Source organism: Carya illinoinensis, chromosome 5 (genome assembly GCF_018687715.1).
Source record: "Carya illinoinensis cultivar Pawnee chromosome 5, C.illinoinensisPawnee_v1, whole genome shotgun sequence".
NCBI lineage: Eukaryota > Viridiplantae > Streptophyta > Magnoliopsida > Fagales > Juglandaceae > Carya > Carya illinoinensis.
The window spans coordinates 5850103-5870791 of record NC_056756.1 but is presented as its reverse complement, the minus strand read 5'-3'; the positions used below and the strand labels follow the sequence as shown (position 1 = coordinate 5870791).

The 20689-nt window shown below is 34.6% G+C and overlaps 2 protein-coding genes across 5 annotated transcripts; one reads left to right on the top strand and one right to left on the bottom strand.

The window, feature by feature from the left end:
- Nucleotides 1–1967: 1967 nt before the first annotated feature.
- On the top strand, nt 1968–15395 carry LOC122309684 (probable magnesium transporter NIPA4). Of its 4 annotated transcripts, none has more exons than XR_006242498.1 (10): nt 1974–2508; nt 3645–3701; nt 9575–9665; nt 9740–9900; nt 10035–10162; nt 10255–10392; nt 13443–13535; nt 14385–14490; nt 14674–14921; nt 15126–15395. XR_006242498.1 is itself a non-coding variant. In XM_043123252.1 (9 exons), exons 1-9 carry the CDS (start codon nt 2340–2342, stop codon nt 14775–14777), a joined length of 1047 nt encoding a protein of 348 aa, XP_042979186.1. In that variant the 5' UTR covers nt 1974–2339; the 3' UTR covers nt 14778–15089. The 4 variants fall into 4 exon arrangements, 1 of the variants encoding a protein (XP_042979186.1); XR_006242497.1 differs by having other exon boundaries at nt 15121–15395; XR_006242499.1 differs by lacking the exons at nt 14674–14921; nt 15126–15395 and adding an exon at nt 12150–12349 and having other exon boundaries at nt 1968–2508; nt 14385–14403.
- Nucleotides 15396–15786: 391 nt separating this feature from the next.
- On the bottom strand, nt 15787–19560 carry LOC122309685 (cx9C motif-containing protein 4). Its single transcript, XM_043123253.1, has 2 exons — nt 19282–19560; nt 15787–16298 (listed from the first exon to the last, which is right to left on the bottom strand). The coding sequence occupies exons 1-2, from the start codon at nt 19365–19367 to the stop codon at nt 16193–16195; spliced, it is 192 nt and encodes a 63-aa protein (XP_042979187.1). The 5' UTR covers nt 19368–19560; the 3' UTR covers nt 15787–16192.
- Between the last annotated feature and the right edge of the window lie 1129 nt (nt 19561–20689).

The following is a 20689-nucleotide window of genomic DNA, read 5'->3' as shown; positions in this document are numbered from 1 at the left end:
ATGTTGTGAATAATAATAATAAAAAGTAATTAAAAAATAATAATTGAATATTGAATATTAGTAAAAAGTAATGAATAATAGTAAAAAATAATAATAAAGTAATTAATAGTAATGAAATATGTTGATAAGCGTTAAGAGTATCTCAACTTAGATGTGAGTCGTTCAATTTTTTTTTTTAAAGGAAAAACCAATCTTTTCATTCAGTTACACCAAAAAGGAAGGTATGAGTCTCGGCTCTACCTTCCTCTTCGTCTCTTTTTCTTTTTTCATTTACTTTCTGCTACTTATATGTGAATATATTTATATGATAGTATTTTTTTACCAATTCAGATTTTCTTAGATCTACATATCTCCGGCCATGAACAATCGACACACGCTCCACCACGATGTTTCCCTCCCGCCAATCTATTGGGATGATCAGAACAACACCCAAAATGTCGGTGCATGACCCTCACATGCGACTTGTTTCCACGCGTGGCTTTCATGCGCCATCGGGCTCCAACAACTCCTCCGGCTACAAGTGCCATACCATCAGACTCCCTATTCTCCAATCATTTAGATTGGGCTGACCCCACCTTCATTCCACTGATGTGGGGTCCTCAAGAGCCAATCTAGCGGCACAGGCTGACTATTATGCCACTGCATATCTGCCATTCCGATACCAATCTATTTGGATTATTATTTTTTTTAACCCGTAATCTTGTAAAATAGACTAAGGACCTCACTAACAAATATCTCAAAACTTTCAATTACAATGCTTCCACTTGCATTGGTTTTAACGGTGGCTTACCTTCAAAACGTTTTTTAATACGGTACCCTTTTTATATGGCTTGGGTATAGACCAAAAAATTGGTCACTAAACTCTCTTTTTTTTCACCTATTTGTATTGTGGTTGTTATTTTAGAGTGTTTTGTTAGGGAACTCCACCCTCTCTAACTTGTATCATCTTTTATTTTAATGAAATTTACTTAGAAAAAAAATTCCAAGTCCAAAGTTCATACAAAAGTTATATTAAACTTGATATATTAGATTTATTTTATAAATTTATAAGCTGATATTAAATTGATCAATTAAAGGAGGCACATCATTATCTCTATTTTTTACACAATTGCATTGTTATTTGGCTTTATAGATGTGATGTATTGTAGGAAATATTATAAAAATAAATTTATAAATTGACGTGATTTGAAAATGGTATGTTAAATATATTTACAATTTAATATATTATATCAAGTTATGTTAATTTATATATTTACTTTTATGATATTTTTTTGTAATTAAAATATCTTTCTTGATGAATACTCAAGTTACAAAATGATTATATAAAAATAAATTTATATATTAACTTGATGTGATGTATTATATTATAAAATTATTTTTATTATAAAATAGATATAACAAATCATATAAAATTAAGTTAGTTTATAAATTTATTTTTATGACCAACGTATAAGAGTTTTAATCAATATTTTGTTTGTTGGCATTATCCAAGGGAAAAGACCCCCGATTTTTTTTATACTTGTAAGAAATTTGGTTAAGCCATGTTTTTAGCATTAATTAACGACCGAGAACTGTTGAGGATAATGCGTTTTTGGGTGCCAAAATATTAGGAACGTGATCCGTAAAAAGTTATTTTTTTCAATTGATAAGAGTGTTTGAAATTAATTATTTCGAATAATATTTTCGACACAAACATTTATGAATAATGATAGCCTTCTTTTTTAATTATTTTTAATTTAATAATTAAGGAAATTATTATTAATGAAGTTATAAATTTTTTTAATAATTTAAAATATTAAAAAATACTTAAAAAACAAAAAAGTTGCCTAAGTGGCGAGTCTGGCGACAGCCCTCGGATAAAAATAAGGGTCTCAGTTTATTGCACAAGATTCAGAATATTCGAAAGTTGACGATAATATTACGGGATGAGTAAAATTTATGTTTTTGGTAAAGAAAGTAAAAAAAGAAAAGGTGGAGAAGTGAAAAGGAAAGAAGATGGAATGGAGCAGTCATCAACCCCAAGTCGGAGTGGAGTCATTGTTTTGGTAAAGCCAATTAATAACCAATTAGTCCTTCCCAGCACGCCTCTCTCTCTCTCTCTCTCTCCGATCCAGGAAACCTCGCTCACAGCTGTAACCACCGACTGCTCCAAGTGCCGACAAAAACATTCTCTAATTTATTGTTCATCCATTAGTTATCCAGATCCAACTCGTCGTTCTAACTCAGTATCCAGTTGATCAGATCACCGAGTCAATAAGCGATTTCATTCAATGGCCCTCCCGGTGGGGGTATGTTAGAGCCACCGGTGGAGGCTAGGGTTTTTGTTCTGCTCATTAGCCATGTCTTCGACGACCTCTCCGAGTCCGCCGACGAGCTGGCGCGAGGGAATGTCCTCTGACAACGTCAAGGGCCTTGTTCTTGCTCTCTCGTCCAGCGTCTTCATCGGCGCCAGCTTCATTGTCAAGAAGAAGGGCTTGAAGAAGGCCGGCGCTTCTGGAGTCCGAGCAGGTACTGAATTCTTCAAATAATTCTCGGGGCCACTTCTCTAAATTTCTATTGATTGGGAGTTGTTATACAATGTTGGATTTTGTTTCTCGTCTTCTGATTTTAATTTAACTAAATCTGAGAATGGAAAAACAAGGCAGGGTATGACGTTATTCGTGTTTGGTAAGTCAATGGACGGTTGGTCCGGTGAAGTTGAGGAGATCTTCGGTATACAATGCTTGTCGTAATTTCTCACTGTTAAAATAATATCCGTATCACGACAAAAACTTACTGACGAGAGACGTAGGTTTCAATAACACTTGAATGAAGGAAATTACTCAGCGATCAAAAGCCGGTTTGATGGACTTTTGATGGATTGACGTGGTGTATAAATAATAAGACGCACGTGTGCTGAGTAATTGAAATTTTGCGTAGTTTTGATTGAACAACTTTGACAATATGTGGACTTCGACCTACTAAATATCAGAAAGAAGTTGAACTATTATGGTTTTGAAAAATTCATTTAGTCTACATTTTGGACTTAGGTATTTCTAGTCGATAGCGCAGTTGAGTCGGTGCTGTAATTGGTAAGGTTTGAGAAATTAGTTGCCTGTGGATGTAGTTAAAGTAAAATCATAGAGGCATTCATTTTTTATTGGCTGGTGTCCAGCTGCCTGTTCAGTAAATTAAACAGAAAGTTACTTATCAGAAAATTGAAAGGAAAATTAAGTTACAAATTCAAACCGATGCTCATTATAACAATGTTGGACTGAACAATGACTGCAATTAGTGATGTTAGATTATTACTACTGTGCTGATGTGCCTGGAAATGAATTAAAAGTACTGTACTGAGGACTAGGAAGCTTGCTCATGTTGAGAAAGTTGATTCCTTTTTTTCCATGTCTATATGGATGTGCATTTTACCCTACATGAACTGACGGTGTCTTTGATCTAGTTTGTATTAAATTTTCTGGAGATGTTGCCATGTTCTCACATCTGTCTCTAATATCCACGTATGGGATGAGTGTTGCATTATTTAGAGTGTAGCTACTATTGTATACTTTGAATATGTTTTTTATGTTTCTTTATTAGTAAAATATGTTTTTATCTTTATGCCACATGTAACATATTTCTTTAAGTTTAATTGATGGTTTCCACAGGTGTTGGAGGCTATTCTTACTTATATGAGCCACTTTGGTGGGTCGGCATGATAACAAGTGAGTTTTACATGAATCTTTTGGTCGTTGGTCGATGACTATAATTGGTATTCGACTTTCCCTCCAAAATGCTACTCTTTATGATTGAAAAAAATAGAACTAGATTGTTGACTATTATATAAAATGATGTGTTTGCATTTAATCAGTTTGCTCTATTATGGTGTACTTGAAGCCTTCATTTTATCGGCTCGTTATGGTACAGGCATCCACAATACACCACATCTAAATTTATCGATACCTTATAGCTGCTAAAGTAACGGTGACATTCGCAAGAATGAAATTATGTGGTGAAAAGAGGTGACTTCATTGATAATCTCCTTCTTTCTCAATTCTTGTCTTAGACGATGATCTCTTTCTTCCAAATCATCATCACGGCATGATTCATTGAGAAAAAGAAGTTTCCTTTTCCCAAGATGGCCAAACTTTGTCATAGGGCTAGTTTGGGAACACAAGTACTCTAAAGTATTCTTAGATATTCTCATATATTTTCTTCCCAAACATCACTAAAAAACAAAACACTTTTCAATTTCAAATCTTCAACTTTTTCATCTAATCATTACCTATTCATTACAACTTTCCCAAATTCTCAAACAAAATACAAAAAACAATACAAATTTTTCAAATTTAAAAAAAAAAAGAAGTTATATTCAAACAATTGTTTTTTCTTTATAATATTTGTATTCAACTTTTTATCTCTCATTTCCCAAAATCCAATAAGGCATCTTAAATCAAACAATTTCACTACTATTCACAGCTATTTTAAATGTCCAAACAAGCCCTTATTCTGTATTATCAGTGATTTCAGCTTGCTTGCCAAGGCAAAACTAGGGGAGCCATAAAAGTGTATGACAACCACCATTGCTTCACCTTGCCCACAAAGCCCTAAGCTTTTAACCACATATTCTCAAACTTAAAATACGCTCTGCGTCGTTCAACATTCCCACAATCAAGTAACAAAGGAAAGTGATCCCATGATAAAGGAGGTAGCCTTCTCTGTGACACATTAGGGAACAGAAAAGGCTACCTCCCAAAATTATATTCAAACAAATTTTTTTTTTAACTTTATAATATTTTTATTCAACTTTATATCTCTCTCATTTTTCAAAATCTAATAAAATATCTTAAATCAAACAATTTCACTACTATTCACAGATATTCTAAGTGTCCAAACTAGCCCTTATTCTGTATTATCAGTGATTTCAACTTGCTTGCCAATGTAAAACTAGGGGAGCCGTGAAAGTGTATGACAACCACCATTGCTTCACCTTGCCCACAAAGCCCTCAGCTTTTAACCACATATTCTCAAACTTAAAGTACCCTCTACATTGTTCAACATTCTCGCAATCAAGTAACATAGGAAAGTGATCCCATGATAAAGGAGGTAGCCTTCTCTGTGACACATTAGGGAACATGATTTCCCAATTAGGGGAGATGAGAAATCTATCAATTCTAGACCAATTAGGAGATCTCAATCATTGGACCACATGCAACCCGCTAATCAAAGGAATGCCCATAAGGCCTTGTTTGAAAATAATGTTTGAGGTTTAGATACTTCATGGATAAGGATGACACCTTGCAACCAAGGATACATGCCAAAATGCCAATGTTATCAACTGCTCCAAACGGCACTCCATGACTTGCCCAAGTTGAATTTCAGCACAAAAACAACTTCAAAGCACTGGAATAAACTATGCAAATGATGAATGTTCTGTGACGCCCCCAAATTCCGTTTGGGATCGGACGGACATTTGAAGCGTCGAGACATGCAACACAAGGTTACCTGCCCCCGTTCATGACATATAAGATGCAATAATCCTAACATGCATCTAACATTATGCAATATTCGCAGCGGATAATTTTTTTCTTTAGCAATACTATGCACCAAACTGAAAATATCCCAATACTTGAAACATACTTCATACATAAAGATCCATTGAATAACTAAGATCACAGCACTATTCCAAAATAGTTATGATCCAATAGTACTGGAGATGCAACTCCATCGTACAAGTAGTAATTTAACTACTATATTAACATTAACGACGCACCGTCGTTCAGTCGACTGTGTCTAGTTGGTCAGCTCCTGATCCTCCTTCAGGTCCTGTAACAAGATCTACCATTCGGGGGGAATGGTAGTTGGGACTACCACAGTGAGATTTGATTACAAATCTCAGCAAGTTAACAAAAAACTTCCATACAGACTAATGATGCATGTATGACAGTAAAAACATAAATGCATAATCAAATTCATAAGTAATTAAAGCATAACTTAGCGTACAACATAGCATAATTGACATAGCTTAAATTGAATCATGAACTGAACTTGACTTAGCATGAACTTGCTCTGAAACTTGAATTAACATGAAAAATACATACTCCACAGTTGTTGTGGCCCCATGTATTCTACGTGTAAATACATATTCCACAGTTGTTGTGGTCCCATGTATTCTACACAAACTTGACTTAACATTAAAAATACATACTCCACAGTTGTTGTGGCCCCATGTATTCTACACAAACTTGACTTAACATGAAAAATACATACTCCACAGTTGTTGTGGCCCCATGTATTTTACGCATCACAATTGTAGTTAAATACATACTCCACAGTTGTTGTGGCCCCATGTATTCTATACAAACTTGACTTAACATTAAAAATACATACTCCACAGTTGTTGTGGCCCCATGTATTCTACAAAAACTTGACTTAACATGAAAAATACATACTCCACAGTTGTTGTGGCCCCATGTATTTTACGCATCACAATTGTAGTTAAATACATACTCCACAGTTGTTGTGGCCCCATGTATTCTACACATCATAATGTACTCAAGATGAAATGTGACTGGAATACGAAAGGACTGAAGTCCTGACGTAACATAACGTGACTTGAACATAATTTAGAATACATGACCAACTTGAGATAGAAACATTTCGTAACATGGCATAACATATAATAGACAACATATTTAACATGACATACTTGCAACAGTGAATATTACATGACTTGACTTACATGTAATAGATGACATACTTAGCATGACGTACTTGTAATGTACAGTAATACATAACAGAATATATTATGTAACAGATAAAAATTGATGACAGAATAAATTCTGTATAATAGACAATTACATGATAACTTGACATGGCATGACACATATGATAACATACATACATACACTGTAGTTCTTTTACTTAGCACACATACACAGTAGACTGCTAGTAAGTTAAAAGCTAACTTACCTCGATCTCCGCGTTTCTTATAAAACTTCAAGTGCGATCACGAGGAACTGTAATTAGTGATTCTAAAAGTTAGAACTAAATCACTAATAATTTGAAATATGGAAAATACTAACTTAAAGAGTAAAATTTTCATTTTACTCTCTACATGTGGGAAAATGACCGTTTTACCTATAACTTAAGGATTTTGCATACTAACTCCAAAAGTTTCCAAAATTTACATTCCTCATGTAAATTTTGTCCTAAACTTAAATATCAACTCAGAAAAATTTAAAACAAAACACAACTATGAAGAACACACTATGTTCGAAACATCCATAGGCCATTTCCCTTTATTTTTGTTGCAATTCCTTCCAACTTCAAAACTCATGCTTAAACCAAAATTTTGCAACAAACATCTTCCAATCCTAAGTTCAAAACCATACTTAAAACATCCTTTTAGAAAAAGCTAATAATCAACACCAAACTTTTTTGTAAAAAGATCCAAGCACTTGAATCACAAGTTTTGACCTTAAATCAAAACATCTCCAAGAATTTCAAAAATCAAATCGTACTTCTAACATATTCATAATATCATCCTAACATCAACCATGCTTTAAATCATCAAACTAAAGTCACCAAAATCACAAAATAACATTTGGAGTTTTTGGTTTTACACTTAGTCCAAAAACAGGAACTTTTTCCTCAACTAGTTTTGATAAATCTCTTGATCTATGACTTATAAATATATGATCTTCAAACCAAACCATTACATGGTTTAAAAAGATGTCCTAAAACATATACAAGCTTCTAATTCAAGATCACATGGTTAGAAATTAACCAAAACATAAATTTAGCCAAGAATATCCACACTTTGGCTTATCTGAATATTTCTTTGCATAAAATTTCATATCTTTGAAACTAACATCAAATATCTTCAAAATAATAATATAACATGTATATAAGATGTTTAGGATCCTCCAATAAAATTATCAAAGTCATTAGAATAGGTTTAGACCACCAAAGAGTTAAACTTTCTCAAAACAGAAACTGTTTTTCCTCTTCCAGTTTCTCAGTTTCTAAGTTTCTAAATCTAAGAACATCTTTCATCAAAACCTTTAATCATGCAAAAATCCTCAACCAATAGTCACATATACATGTTAACAATACTCCATAAAAATTTCGGACCAATATCTATCCATTAGCTTGGTCAAAAACTCCAAACTATAACATATTCTCCAGTTTATCTCCCAGAATGACCTTTCTATAGTTTACACAATATTTGACTGACCAAATGATCTTCAAATGGGGCAAATAAGATATCCATGTAAATTAGACTCAAAAAGGAACAACTTATATGAAGGAGACTTTATGATAAAACACTTACAACAGCTTCGAAATTGGCGTGCAAAATACCTCCTAAAAGCTGTCCGAGAGAGAGTGTTTGATAATCTTTTATTGGAAGGTGTAATTGAAGATAATTTCGTGGGGAGAGGTGGCTGGAGATAATTATGGATGAGATATGGAAGAGATGAAGCTGGAGTGAGAGTTAAGTGTAGGACTCTCTTACCCGAAGTGAGAGTTAAGTGTAGGACTCTCTTACCGGAGTGAGAGTGGAGTGTAGGACTCTCTTACCTAATAATATCTACAAAAATCAACTCAAGATATTTTTTACCCAATAATATCCAAGAAATTAGTTCAAAATATTTTCTAAATGTGGAGTAGACTTGGAAGAGTAAGGTGGTTAAAATCTTTCCATGTGTATTTTAAATCTATGTTCTTAAGATATTTTCCAAATGTGTATTTTGCTTAGGTGTCATGATCTCACACCTTGATTTCCTTCACAATTCCATCTAATGGTTTCTCTTTGTGCTAAGTATTTAATACTATTCATTATGTGTGGTTAAGATCTTTCCAAGTATCCAAATAAAATTTCGCTAACCTAATTTGGACATTTCACACTGTGATTTTGAAAACACTGCGTTTAGTACGTTTACCGAGATTACTATTCACTCCAAAAATAAACGTAATAAACTTAGTACTGAAAAATCCTAAATATTCAATTAAGCCTAGTGGTGTAGACTATAATGTATTCTGACACTTCTAACTATCTCAAATAATTAAAATCGCATTTCTGGCACCATAGTGAGTGATAACATTAACTATGTTGACAGGCTAAAACCTATGCGATTAGTCGATTCATGTAAACTTACGGAATTTTCACGAGGTTATTAAGGTCAAAAGAAATTCCACAATTGAATTTCTAGCGGGCTGTTACATGTTCTCTCCTGGATAGCCTCACAAAAAATTAGCGTGTCATAAGTGAACAAGAGATGAGAAAGGATAATCTCTCTTCATTATTTAGCGTGTCATAAGCGTGTTATAAAAGCCCCCATTCACAGTTGTTGACATCATTCTACACATTGCCTCCATTACAACTACAAAAAATAGAGGGAATAGAGGACCCCTTGTCTCAATCCTTGATTGTTATTAATGACATGTATATGATCATATCTAGAACCTAGATGCAAAAGAAAGCATTTGATACCTTAGGAATTTATGTTTCATGAAGTTGCTTAGAGCTTATGATTTTATTTAAGATTTAGATTTGAAAAAAAAAAAAATTCTCAGAGCAATTTTTATTTAACAGTGATTGTCGGAGAAGTTGCTAATTTTGCGGCTTATGCGTTTGCACCAGCTATTCTGGTCACTCCTCTTGGGGCTCTCAGCATTATCATCAGGCATGATAAAAACTTTTCTACATAGATAATTCTAATTTTCCAGTACTGAGTGCTTACAATCATGTTGTCTGCAGTGCTGCACTTGCACATGTTATCTTACAGGAGAAGCTACATATTTTTGGAATTCTTGGTTGTGTTTTGTGTGTTGTGGGCTCTACTACAATTGTTCTACATGCTCCTCAAGAGTGTGAGATTGAATCCGTGACAGAAGTTTGGGATCTTGCTATGGAGCCAGGTAATTGTAATGTTTCCTGGAATTGCGTGTATGAATTGATTCAACCATTCTTTGCTTTTCATGTTCAGATATCATTGTCCTCTAATTTGGTTTAATTTGAAAATATTTATTTTTTCCTTTTGTTTCTTTTGTAGCTTTTCTCATGTATGCAGCTTTGGTCATAACGGCTGCATTTATTCTTATATTCTGTTTTATACCCGAGTATGGCCAGACACACATAATGGTTTACATTGGAGTTTGTTCCCTTGTAGGTTCTCTGTCGGTATGTATCAGTATTTGATATAAATTCTAATGTTTTTGAGTTGCATTTTCTATCTCCTCAGTGTTTTTTATTCTAAGAGTGCTTTTTGACAGGTCATGAGTGTCAAAGCACTAGGAATTGCTCTGAAGTTGACATTGTCGGGAATGAATCAACTAATTTATCCACAAACTTGGTTATTCACTTTCGTTGTAATTACTTGTGTTCTTACACAAATGAACTATTTGAACAAGGTAACAATTATGCATTTTCCGTCCGTGCCTTCTGTCTTCTGTTTTTGTATTTCGTTCATTTTAGTAGTTTTTGTTTTCCTTATTTTTATTTTCATTAGAAACTTTGCTCAAAAATGACTTATTTAAACTTGTTCATCCATTATGACTGATGAGTGAAGTATATGGCTACATGTTCATCAAATGATGACCGTTTCAAGCTTGTAAGGGGCTTTGTTTCTTCAGTCACAAGAATTCAAAAAGTTAGGAGCATGCTAAGTATATTCCTATAATATGCAATTTTGTGATCCTTGTCGAAATCCTGTATACCTTGGATTAATTATAGGAGGTTGATGAATATCCACATTGCATGGGGGAGAGAAATTCTTACATGTTTTGATGATTCCAATGAAAACCAATTGTACATTGACTTGTTCTTTTGGAGTGCAAACCTGGCTTAGGTGTTCCTTGGGTAGTTACAAATGGAGCTCATTGACAAACTGAAATAACTTTTTCCTCTCAAATAATATGGGATTACATTCACCACCCTCCTATACTTAATCTAGAGTATCACAAATCCAATGCTCTCAAGGGGTGTGCCTGCCACAACTCAAAACATTGTCTAAATTTGGACTCTCATTCCATTTAATGATGTTTCTGGCCTTTGGCCTTGAATGGGGTTTGCTTTGGAAAATAGATCTCAACATTGGATGGAGGTGTTGGTGGCGAGACATGTCTCTTCTCGGTCTTTTGACATTACCTCTTTGGTGCTTCATGAGGTTTTCTGAGGACTTGTTGGATTCTTAAAGCTTGTGGATCTGTTATCGTATTCCCCCCGCCTTCATCTTACTGTTAGAAGTTGCTTGCTAAATGTTGATTGAAAAAGAATAAAGATTCAGGTTAGGCTTTTTTTTTTTTTTTAATTTTATTTATATATATTATTAGCGTTAGAGGTTCAACATCTTCATCATTTCAAAAGAAATTATTCAGAAATTTGAAGATGCCACGAACCAATTTAAGGTGCGGTGGAGTTTGATATGAAAGAACCATGGGGGCTAGGCAAGTAAGGGTATGGAGGATTTGATACTAGTAACTTGTCACTGATGAGTAAGGGTTCCTTTACGTTATGGTTTGGGAACTAGAGAAGAGAAAAAAGACCTATCAAAAAAAGAAAAAAAAAAAGAGATTGTTGAATTCATAGACTGGTATCATATGTGATTTGACAGAAGGTGGATATTTGATATTGAATAGATTGTCACAATTTGCTTATCTGAATGTATTGGAAAACGCTAGGCATCCCGCTGGGAGCTCCTGCTGGGATTTTTTTTTTTTAACTTCATGATTAAGAAAGTGTTTTTTAATGATATTGTGAATTTTTTTAAAAATATTTAAAAGTATTAAAAAAATGCATGTAAAAAAAAACACTTAAAATGCATTAACGGGAGCTCCCAGCGGTGGCTGTAGAGCCACCCTACAGCCGCCCGAATGTATTTATCTTTGTTAAGGAGATCTCAGAGAGTGATAAGAACTTTCTTACCCACCTTTTCCATCACTTTTTTTGTTTTTTTTTTTTTTTTAAATGGTGCATTCATTTCCAATTCCAGCACAGCACACAACCCTTCTTTAGGTTGTTGAATCTTTCTTGCCCAACTTATTTTGTTGAATCTTTAGGGTGATAGGATTCCTTTGTTTGGATTAATTTGAGGTAGTTTCTTGATGGCTGCATTTTTCTTTGAGGTTTGGTATTCAGGGTAGTTACTTTATGAATTTGCAACTTGCAGGTTTTGGAATTTAGTTTGGAGTCTCCTTTAATTAGTATACGGCTATATGCCTAGGGTTCGTCCAGCCTGATCAGAATACATGGAACCACCTAAATTTAGCTGTTCTCTCGCCAAAACCATTTGCTTTCCATAGAGTGGGTGATGCTGGAGCAACTTTTCCTGGAACTTATGCCATGCTTGAGCATAATTTTCCTGCTCTGGTATTCAGATAAACTCTTAAATGCATGCTCACCTTATACAAAGGAAATAGATTTTTGTTCCATATTGGCCTCTATATTTGCAAATTTAGAACTACGTTTTGGACTATTGCCTATCTGTTGGGTTAGTTTAATTCTAACTTCACTGTGGTATAGTTTAAATCAAGGCGTTCTGATCCTTTTTTTATAAGGTAATCTTATTCAAAGCACAGAAGGGTACACCAAAGTACACAATAAGAAACACCCCACTAAAGACAGGAAGAAAAATAACACAAATCCACAAAGTCTAGAAAGCTAGAACAGAAGCTATTGTACTCCACAATCCAAACATAAAGAGTACTGATGATCCTTTTATTAATAGGAAAAGGCACAGCCCAAGAACACAGGAAATATATACAGTATACACCTAATAACCACTAAGCACTAATGAAGCATTCTGGATCCTCAAGTTAATGTCCTGGAAGATTTAATCATAGTTGTCGTTTTGGAGTGCTCGTCCATGGGCTGTCGAATCCAGAGACATGGTATTTTTTGAGGGCGCAGAAGCTTATGTCACGGTCATTATTTGTTGATCTATCCTGCTCCTAGTCAGGCTAATATTATGGTAGAAACATTTAGTCCCAAAAACTTGAGCCATCAGGAAGTGGCTCCAACCGTATGCTGACTTCATAAACATTCTAACACATTTGTGAGGAGATACTACGTCCTAAATTTTTTCTAATTGAAACCTTATAACTTCATCATCTATGTGCACCTTATAATTTCACAAACTAGAATGCTAGGTGGAGTGACTACAAACAGTTGCATGCATGAATGAGAAAATAAATTTATTGAAAGAAGGGTCTCTAAGCGTGCACAGGCATTCTTGAAATGAATGACCATTGGAGTAGCTGCATTTTGTTATAAACTTGCATTAGATTGACCTTCTGAAGAAGCAAGTGGCTGATGTGCAATTGCATGGACTTAGAACCATAAAATTGGTGAATCTTACCTCTAATATATAATGTGGTAAAGTTTTTTGCTCCCATCTCGTTTGATAGATACTGTTTTGCAATTGTTTCTTTACGTTTTCTTTTCTTTTGTTTCTTCAATGCAGGCACTCGATACATTTAACACGGCCGTGGTATCTCCGATATACTATGTCATGTTCACCTCACTTACTATTTTGGCTAGTGTGATCATGTTTAAGGTATATTTTTCTTCAGGCCAGTGTTATCTGAGCCCGTTCTTCTCCTTTTCTCTGTACACATGGGGATTGTTGCTATTAGTCCTTTTTCAAAACCTTAAAATTATTGACCACCATAAATTTGGTCATCAGATACATGGACTTATAGGATCGGGAATGTCACAGTCAAACCAAAATTCCCTCCTGCTAACTTACAGGATTGATTAAAATTAGTTCCTTAGCAGAAAGGCTCGGTTAAAAAAGGTGCAGCCATATGGATTTTTCTTCATGATATGCCTTTGGGCTTTGTTCCATGTCCATTATCTAATAGGCCTGTTATAGATCATAGTAAAATTCAACTTTGAGTGCTAATTCCTTATTTTTGTATGGAATTTTCTTTATTTTTGACCAAGATGAACTCTGTCGTTTGCTGCAATCTGCAGTTCTTCATGCTTCATACATTGCAGGATGTTTTAGTCCCATTTATGTCTTCAATTCAGATTTTATTTCTTAATTTACCTAAAGAAGTTAACGGTTTGATGTGAACCCCTCCTAAATTTGAATGAAACAAAAGGTGAGTGAGAGTGATGATGATGCTCTTCCGTCTCTGTAATTGTTTTCCTTTTCTGGTTGTTTTCATTCTTTTTTAATTAAGGCTGATGGTTTTCTTTTTTGATAAGCTAAAAAAATAATGATAATGCGTTCAATTATGTAATGTCAGATTAAGCTGATATATTAAGAGTAATTTCTGACTTCTGAGCTTGTTCTAAATAGTTTCAGCTGGACTTACACTATTTGAGTCTACAGAATCATTTGAATTTCCATGTGATGATCTTGAGTTGATGACATTGTGGAAATTGAATTTACTTTCAGGACTGGGATAGGCAGAGTCCAACCCAGGTAGTCACAGAAATGTGTGGGTTTGTGACCATCCTTTCAGGAACTTTTCTTCTTCACAAAACAAAGGATATGGCAGATGGTATGTTCTCTATATCTTCCTTTGTGAATCCTTTGTATCAAATGATGATAGTTAACTGACAAGGAGACATTATCTCCTGTGGGCACTGGGAACTTGTAGGCTCGTTACATGATTTTGATCTGTTTTTAACTCTTTTTTAGCATTCTGACGAACCTATTGATCATATCGGCAAATCATCTACAGGTTTGTCAACAGCTCTATGCTTGCGACTTTCTAAACACTCAGAAGACGATATCCTTAATGGTGGTGAAGGCATCCCTCTTAAGCGGCAGGAATCTTTTAGATGACCATGATCTATGCATCATTCCTCCAGTCGCTTAAAGAAAAATAAGATTGCATGCTTTTTCTTGGGCACGGAAGTTGCTGATGCAACCTGTATTTTATGCAGCTATTCATCCGAATCATGTTCTTCGATAGAAAAAGAGAAGAAGGTGAGATTTTAAATTTTCTTCTCTCCTTTTCTCTTCGGCTTCACAGTACCTTTGCTTTCATCTGTTTCATTGTATTCGATTTATCCCAAACTCCATACGAAAGGCAACGTAATTTTGTGCACATTTGTTTATAGTGTATTCTAGTTATATTTTTTTCCCGACTTACAATGTTTTTCTTGCCAATATTTGGGCTGGGAAGTCTAGGAAGGGGTTACTGCACGTGGAATATGCACATCTCCCTCCGCAAAGATGAGCCATTAAAGATGATATAGGGGAGAACAGGATTGAAGATAAATGCTAGGGGTACACTCTTTTGTTTCAATAGGATTATAAATTGATGTAGGAATTTACGTGGACAGTCCACATGTTTGGGAAGCCACCACTCGTATAAAAAAAAGATTAAAACTAAATTATTATTTAAAAAAAGTTTAAGGGTGGTAGCCAAACTCATGGTTGGCCGCCTACTCCCTTTAGTTATATGTTTATCCAATTACGTGGACGACTCCTTGGGTATCTATTTTACGTTAAAATATATATATATATATATATATATATATTTTTTAAATTTCATTAATCATGAGACTTCATAGGAATTATCTATAGATAGAACCAATAATCGAAGGACTGCATATCTAATGGTATAACATGACATTTCTGCATAACATGACTTCCACGTACCATAATCTCTTAAAAAAAGATTGAACTGATTTTTTTAATGTTAAACTTCACTAAGACAGATTCTTCAGCCCCGCCCACGAGGGATTGATTTTGGAACCAATTAGCTGAGGAAGTTAATTTACTTGATAGAATTCTACCAGGAAAGTCGACTACGCCGTCGAACATTGTTCCCTAATACTTGTTAATATGCACAAAAAACTTAAAGTTTCTATTTAACTAGTATTAACGTCCATATATTTCTCTTTATTGACCCACGAAAAGAAATAAAATCTAGAACAAATAAGCACCAAACAGACATCTAAAAAGTATACCGGTAAAAAAATGTACCTTTCAACGGTTAGCAACACCCATTCAAAAGTTCCCTAGCGTTTCTTGAGATGATATAATCACGTCATTGTGTTCTACCCCCCTCCAGCAAACACTGCATTTAGTAGGGGATGTGTTTCTCGCAATAAGCCTGCCTAAGAAATTCCCGGAATTCACGAACCACGTCTAATGTTAGTGGCTCTGCCAGCATTTTCCCATGAGATGGGCATAAATAAAGAGCTACGTTAGCCATTTTCAGTGAAAATGAAATTGTAAGATAATGGCTTCTACTTGGGCTTTTGCTTCAAAAGGCCAGAGACAGAAGCACAGTGTGTTGACTTGTAATCACATTTCTCGCAGCAGGATTGCAGCAGTTCAATGACTTTAAGGCACCTATACCATTGACACAAATAAGTGAACACCAGCATTACTAGATCATACATGGGGTTAGTGTCGATAATAGCTCTTACAGTTATAAAAACAAATGCTATCAAGGGAAGAGTACTAGAGATTTTCTATTTATGAGTAGGAAAAGTATAACAGATGACGGTAAACTGTGAAGCTGGGAGAAAATCATCCATCAAACGCAAAGCCACGAATCCAGCCCCAAAATCTAATTTAGAATCTTAGGTTTTTTAGAGACCCATTCGAGGAACCCAATGTTCTTGGTCATACCACTCAACCAAACATTTGAATGAATTTCTCAGAAATTGATGAAGTAATTACTCTCTTGACCAGATAGAAAGTATACCTTTTCACAAGCTGTTTATTTGTTTATAATGATCATTTTTCATGGTCACATTATTCATAATAACAGCTAAAAAGGAAGCCAGCCATATTATTTCATGGAGAAAAAATGCCACCCTAGAATGCTCATCAAGCATTTCAAGTTTGGGAATGACCAAATTATGGGTAACTATATCCTGATAGCTAAATTAGAGGAGGAGGGGGGGAAGGGGAAGAAAAAAAAAATAAAAAAAAGAAGAGAAGAAGATCTTCAGTCCATCCAACCTTGCTAAGGTTGTGAAATGCAAACCACATTTCTCGCAAGACATCAGATAATTAAATACAAAAAATGTCAAAGAAGTCAATAGAAGATGAATTAAGTCTACCATATTGGATGTTTTATACCAATCATGCATCATGGCAGACCATGAGAGGAGTTCAATGGTGGATAAGCTTACAAATCCACTCGGGTAAACTAAATTTTCCCCACTCGTGGAATTGGACAAGCTCAGAACTTGGAAGCTTATAAATTTGCACATTAGTGGTATAAGATCAACGCTACTATCATCCACTTTATGTTGTTAACTATAAAAGTGGGGCCAAATGGCAACCATCACAAAAAACTCATGGCGGACATGCAATATTTTGTTTCTCTAAATCACAGGCTGATATAAGGCACATTTTTTTAAAGCACATTATCTGCACGTGCCAAATTTCAAGGTAGATTCAGAAAATAGTAGTATAGTATAATGGACATCAGGTGGGTAATGAGTAATTTTCAAAACCACATGCTGCAAACTGAACTCGGCCCATACAAATACCACAAGTGGGCAGAGTGTTACCCAATCAGTTACTTCCCATTAACCATTAGCTCCAACCTCACCAATCTTAAAGAATGATGCTGCATATCATTGTTCTGACCCAAAACTCCAAACACAATTACGAGGGCAGACCTCTTAAACAAAACCATATATGAAACTTTTTAATTGCAAATTGAAAGCTTGAACAACAGGGCTTCTCTTAAAGTGGGACACATGTGAACTGAAACCAGAAAAATTCATTGAAATGTTCTTTAGATTATCATACTGCAGTGTCCGATTCAAAGCAGTGAGGTAACTTTGATCTGCAACTTGGATGTAGTTTCCAATAGTTACAAACCAAAGATGAAAGTCAAATCTACCCACTCACACACAAGTATAATAGACTCAAAAATATGAATCATTTGGAAAAATAAAAAAATTAGGACATATATGATATATCATATCTTTTAAGAAAACTTATAAGATATGAAAAGTTTATCTTACTCATTTTATTTTTATTTTTTGAAACAAAAAAAGGAACTTCTTTGTTAAATATGTAGTGTTCTTTAAAGGATAAATGAAATGAGCTTTGTGTTGAATTGCTTCATCACAATTAAGATGGTATGAGTTAGAAACATATCCACATGCTGGATATTAATTCTTCTTTATGATCCTATCAAAGGAGAAAAAAAAATGATGTCTTCACTTGTAAGTGCCTCAAATAAGTGTCACATTGACCTGTGAGACAATGGTTGGATAACAGCAAATTCAAAATTGCAACCAAGAAAATACTAATATGTTATTGATCCTAAAGCAAATATTTAGACAACCAAAAAGACCAAATGGAAGAATAGCTAGGGAAGAGTGGAAGCCTCACCGCCCCGCTAGTTTGGCCAGAACATATGTCCTTCATTAATGAAGTTCTGCAAAATGGAAGTTGTGATCCTAATGGGGATTACCAAATATAGTCAGCACAACATTTAAGCAAGATAACCCCCTATTGGAGCAAGTCTACCTCTCATTGGCTAAACTTTTCTTCAACGACTTTGTCTTAGAGTATTCCCTGTATCAAATAATCACATGCGGATGATTCCGATCATTCACTACTTGAGCGAAAGTCGCACCAAGAACGAAAAATAAAAGGCAGAATTGCCATCATTCTAATATTGGCTACGCTAACCCTACCTGATTTTAGCGGGACAGAGACAACATTTGATCTACAGTTTATCAACTATAAGCAATAAATTTTCTGATAATTTTTAATCTATGGAAGGAGCTAATAAAAAATGGCAAACCAAAATAAACAATAAGAAGGGGAAAATACTCGCACAAACGGGAAGAGTTCATCATTCAAATCCATACGGCACAATGAGCACATAAAAAACGTGCAAAAGAAGCGAAGCGGAATTGGAAACCCTAATTGGCTGAGTCATTATAATGCATGCATTAATTCATCATCGAAAGAAATTAAAAAGAATAAGATCAAATGAAAAAATAATCTAGCTAAAAGATAGGAATGAAGACCACCATAAGCCTTACTTATCGAGACATGATTATAAATAATTCAGAAACTCCTTGCTCGAATGATGAGAAAAGGTAGAAATGATGAAAAACGAAAAAGATTTTGTGAAATTTAACGGCGAGAAAACAAGTCCACCTCTGATGAACATAGCAAAGTGATATTCTTATCTCAGAATTCATTTTTCAATTATCAAGAAACCGAAACAGTACAAAATTAAAAATCCTCGGTTATCTTCTTTTCGTACCTTACATTTTATCAGCAGTCAAACAAACTGAAAAGGTAATGAACATAAAAACATAAACACGAATACCTAATCAGAAGAGAGTACCTTTGCGGGATGAAGTTGTTCTTGGTGAGACAGGCTTGGATGTCGCAAGCCTCTTTCTTGCAGGGCTCTTTGCTTGGCTGCGGCATCCTCTCTCTCTCTCTCTCTGTTTCTCCAGATTCTCTGTTTCAGAGCTGAGCTAGGAATAAAAGAAGGAAGCGTCAACGCTATGTAGCTTCTAACCGACCTTCGTAAAGTGCCACCTGATCGTTTCTTTCGGGGTGGCTATCGGGTACCGCAACGGCAAATTAGGAGAGTTTCCAGTTACATCCCTCGCGCTTTAAAAACTTACAAAAGTCGTCGTTAATTAAATAAATTTATAAATTGATATTAATTAAATAAATTTATAAATTGATATAATTTAACATTAGAGATATTGCCCATTTTATATAGACGGGTAGCTACTCATCTTGCATCCCGTGCTCGTCTGCGTTGAGTGGTCATCTACATCCACGTGTTGAGTTGGCGAATTGACATTACTACCATTCAATCAATTTATCCGACAATACATTTTTTACAATAAATAAAATAAAATCACATCACATCAAAAAAAAATCTCACAAATATAAATATTTGTGCACAAACTTAAGGGTTGGGACCGCATGCAAGGGTCATAAAGATTTGTGGGCAAATCTTTTATAGCCTACAGTCACAATCGTGGGTCATAAAACCCGCAGACTCATGATTGCAGCCATGGGTCTCTAACTTACAGATCCATAACGATAACAATTGTCTTGGATTGTAGAGACCCACGACTAAGTTTAATCTTATTGTTGTAAAATGTGACTTGATCGTAACCCATGACAACGGAAAGAGAAGCCAAATTAAAAGGAGGATGATAATAATAAAAGAAGATACAAAAAAAGATGACATGACGGTGAACCGTGAGACCACTGAGACATGAAAGGAATGGGGAGAAGAGGAAGTGAGAGAAGTCAAAGATAACGAGGAGATAGAAAGATTATCCAATTTATAGTTAGGGTTTTCTTCTTCCTTTTTTTAAAATATATGATGTATGATATATATATATATATATATATATATATATATGGGACAAGTGGCCGGATGGTACCCCACTCGGCACTTGGCCCAATTTTACCTATTGGGAGCACATCTGCTTAGTGTGGGTGGGCCGAATGAGCTGGGTATGGGTACCTAACCACCAATATGTATGATATAATATTAGATGTTATATTAAATTGTAAAATTATTTTTATTATAAAATAAATTTAACATATCATATAAGACTCATACAAAATCTCTTTATAACATACAAAATCTCTTTATAACATTTCTCAAAACTTAAATCTACAAGTTAAAATATTGGTATATTCTGTTTTTCTTTTCTCTTTTTTAATAATGGTATATTTTGTGTATATTCACGGTAAAAAGAAAAAAAAAAAACCAAGTT